This window comes from Cucurbita pepo, unplaced genomic scaffold (genome assembly GCF_002806865.2).
Source record: "Cucurbita pepo subsp. pepo cultivar mu-cu-16 unplaced genomic scaffold, ASM280686v2 Cp4.1_scaffold001895, whole genome shotgun sequence".
Taxonomy (NCBI): Eukaryota; Viridiplantae; Streptophyta; class Magnoliopsida; order Cucurbitales; family Cucurbitaceae; genus Cucurbita; species Cucurbita pepo.
This window is the reverse complement of record NW_019648000.1, coordinates 1-3,664: the sequence shown is the minus strand read 5'-3', so window position 1 is coordinate 3,664 and position 3,664 is coordinate 1. Positions and strand designations below refer to the sequence as shown.

Below are 3,664 nucleotides of genomic sequence, written 5' to 3'. Positions count from 1 at the left end.
ATTTGTAATGTTTCGTTAATGTTATCAAACGGGTCGGTAATTTTGAATCCTCTAATTCGAATTGATATCCAAGTTGTTGAGATATCAAAGCAATATTTCATATCTAATTATATAAACAATGAACAGAAGCATACTATGTTTGTTTCAACCAAATGGCTTTCCACATGCAATCCTTTGGTTCCATTTATTCCATCTGTATCATTCACAAATGCAATATCCATTAGCTTTCTCATTGCTGGGAAGAATCGAGAAATAAGAGAGCGAGAACGAAACCTAATTATGAACGGAGTAGGTTTTACCAGCCAAAATCTTAGCATTCTCATGGTCTCCCTCAAGCTTTACAATGTTCTCTTGAATTGCAACCAATGCTGCAGCACAAAGAACACCGACCTGTCTCATCCCGCCACCCAACGTTTTCCTCAACCGTCTCGCCTAGAATGAAAGCACGACAAGTTGTTAGAAAGTGTTGGCAGTCAAATTTAAGAGCGGAATGTGAATATATACCTTGGTAATGAAGGCTTTTGAACCAACAATAACCGAGCCAACCGGAGCTCCCAGACCCTTAGATAGGCATACCTGGTTCAAAAATTCAGTAAAACAATAGCTGAGCAAACGAATCTAAGGCATGTTCGACAAACAAAAGCATGTATTAGCAATGCTTCTTACTTCGGTCAGAGACGAGGAGTGATAATTTGAAGAATATCTTTAAAAGAATAAATGTACTGTAACGACCCAAGCCCACCGCTAGCAGACATTGTCCTCTCTGGGCTTTCCCTTTCAGGCTTACCCTCAAGGTTTTTAAAACGCATGGAGAGGTTTCTACACACTTATAAAAAATGTTTCGTTCTCCTCCCCAACCGATGTGGGATCTCACAATCCACCCTCCTTCGGGCCCAGCGTCCTCGCTGCCACTCATTCCCTTCTCCAATCGATGTGGGACCCCCATATCCACTCCCCTTCGAAGTCCAACGTCCTTGCTGGCACACCGCCTCGTGTCCACCCCCTTTGGGACTAAGTCTCCTCATTGGCACATCATCCCTGTGTCTAGCTCTAATACCAATTGTAACGACCCGAGATTAAGTAAAAAATTTAGGGTCATTACATGTACTCAAATTTCTCGGCTCAAACTTTTGGATTTAACGATAATTTAAAAGATAGCTTCCTTGAAACTTTCTAGACTGGACGAACAAAACAGGGGATAGAGTTTTTAAGAATGAAATTGATTAAGGATAACAAAGCTGGGTGAATAATTATACCGATACAGAATCAGCCGCTTGCACGAGCCTGTTAACAGGAACACCAAGTGCCTGGAAACACAAAAACAATGGATTGATGATTATTGTCAAACGAAACGCCTGCGAAAATAAAATATAGACGATCCAGTTCTCAAACACGTGAACTTCGAAGCCTAAAGATTCGCTAAATGATGACAAATGGAGGAAAAACGTACGAAGCAATACACAGATTTCACATCGAAAACCATTGCTAGAACAAGGACAAACAAAAAACTACATCAAATGGAGAGTTTTCAATGATAGCAGCTCAAAAACCTCTGTTTTTCTCAAGGATTCTGGTCAGTGATCAGTGATCACCTATGTTTAACACACACCATTCTAAACAGATGCAGAACAAATGTGTTCATCTTTAGCCAAAATGCACATCTCTACTATTTATCAATTCAAGAGCGACTCGAATTTAGGTTTCCAAGTTCGGACACAATTAAACAAAACAAGAAGATTAAGGTTCGAATACGATTGGCGTTATTACTATTAAGGAGTTCAGTCATTCTACATACAACTGAGGCGTTAAAAATACGAGCACCATCAATGTGAAGCTTCAAACCATGCTTCTTAGCTAATTCGCCGACCCCGTCTGTATATTCCGCAGTGAGACATCTACCTCCACAGCTGCATTTTAGAAAAGTACTATAATAATTAAGCCCTGCACTTTCAAAGCAGTTCAAAATCAAGTTATATTATAGATTTTGTCCTTTAAATTCTCCAATTTGTATCTAATAAGCCTCTAAAAGACAAATCCTTACTTAGCATGTGAGTTTTCCAAGCAAATAAGCCTTGTAGTTGGGAACACAAGCTCTCCTCGAGGGTCTCTAATGGCAGCTTCAATCAAATCCAAGTTCATAGTTCCATCTCCATTGTTCCTAACAGTCCTCGGATGAACCCCTCCAATGGTTGCAATACCTCCATTTTCATAAATATGGATATGAGAATTATCCCCAAGAATGACCTCAGAACCCCTAATTTCACAATGAACAAGAACACTTATGAGGTTCCCCATAGTGCCTGAAGGCACGAAAAGAGCCGCCTCCTTCCCCATGATCTTCGCCATTTCTGTTTCCAATCGGAACGCAGTTGGGTCGTTTTTCAATACATCATCATCAACCTCCGCGCTCGCCATTGCAGCCCTCATCGCCTCTGTTGGCTTCGTGACGGTGTCTGAACGAAGATCCACAGTTCTCGACACCATTTTACTAAATGAAACAAAGGGTAACAAGAAAAATCAGTTCAGACAAAAGGGGTTCCTCAGTTTCTATCGATTATTCAAGAAACCCATCTCTTGAAATGATATGCAGAAATTGGAAATCAAAATCAAAACCCCAAAAGAAATCAAAATTCTTCGGAGGAGGAAGAACAGGGGAAGAATTCTTACAGTTCTTGAGCAGCAGAGGAATGACGAGGAGTTCACCTACATACAGATTCCACGTGAAATTATGAGTAAAGGGTTTGTGAAGGAATCAAAAGGATCAAAACCCCATGAAAGAAGCTGACGAGATATGATCAAAAGTAGTGACGATTCAAAGAAACTGACCTGTCCCAACAAGAATTATTCAGTGTGCATATCATTATTACAACTTTTTTTCCCCTTTTTTTGTATAGTGTTCACATTTTCCCTTTCACTTTTTACATGCATTATTACAAATTTAAATAAGATTTAAATTTTTTCAATATTTGGTGTAATTTCTAAAAAATCGTTCACGATCGGACTCGAACCCATAATCTCTCGCTCCGGAGGCAAGCACCTTATCCATTAGGCCACGCGAACCCTCTATTTCTATACAATTTTGGTAAGAAAATGGCATATTAAAAAGCCATAAAAAATTAAAAAAAAAAAATTAAAAAGAATAGCAAAATTATAATATAAAAAAAATTAAAATTAAGAAAACAAAACTCATAATATCAATAAAAAGAAAAAGAAAACACAAAACTCTTTTAATTTCTAAAAAATCGTTCACGATGGGATTCGAACCCACAATCTTTCGCTCCGGAGGTGAGCACCTTGTCCATTAGGCCACGCGAACCCTTTGTTCATAGGAAAAAAAAATTGTATTTGTTTAAATTTTTTTATAATAAACAATTGCTATTGAACAAATTCTACTTAAAAAAAATGTAAAACATCCTATTTCTTTAAAAAAAAAAAAAAAAAAAAAAAAAAAAAAAAAAAAAAAAAAAAANTAGGCCACGCAAACCCTCTATTTTTGTAAAAAAATTAGCATATATTAAAAAACCATAGAAAAAAAATCAAATTAAAAATAATACCAAAATTATAATATTAACAAATAAAGAAAACAAAACTCATGATATCAAAAAAAAGAGAAAAAAAAAATCGATCGTTCACGATGGGATTCGAACCCACAATCTCCCGCTCC

General features: G+C 37.3%; 1 protein-coding gene and 2 non-coding genes across 3 annotated transcripts; all 3 read right to left on the bottom strand.

Annotated features, from left to right (window-relative positions):
- Positions 1–89: 89 nt before the first annotated feature.
- On the bottom strand, positions 90–2,835 carry LOC111786528 (probable low-specificity L-threonine aldolase 1). Its single transcript, XM_023666772.1, has 7 exons — positions 2,668–2,835; positions 2,042–2,488; positions 1,796–1,907; positions 1,257–1,307; positions 505–576; positions 300–432; positions 90–193 (listed from the first exon to the last, which is right to left on the bottom strand). The coding sequence occupies exons 2-7, from the start codon at positions 2,482–2,484 to the stop codon at positions 108–110; spliced, it is 897 nt and encodes a 298-aa protein (XP_023522540.1). The 5' UTR covers positions 2,485–2,488; positions 2,668–2,835; the 3' UTR covers positions 90–107.
- Positions 2,836–2,987: 152 nt separating this feature from the next.
- On the bottom strand, positions 2,988–3,060 carry TRNAR-CCG. The gene has a single exon. It is a non-coding gene; the product is annotated as a tRNA-Arg (tRNA).
- A 183-nt stretch (positions 3,061–3,243) lies between these two features.
- Positions 3,244–3,316, bottom strand: TRNAR-CCG. The gene has a single exon. It is a non-coding gene; the product is annotated as a tRNA-Arg (tRNA).
- Positions 3,317–3,664: the final 348 nt, after the last annotated feature.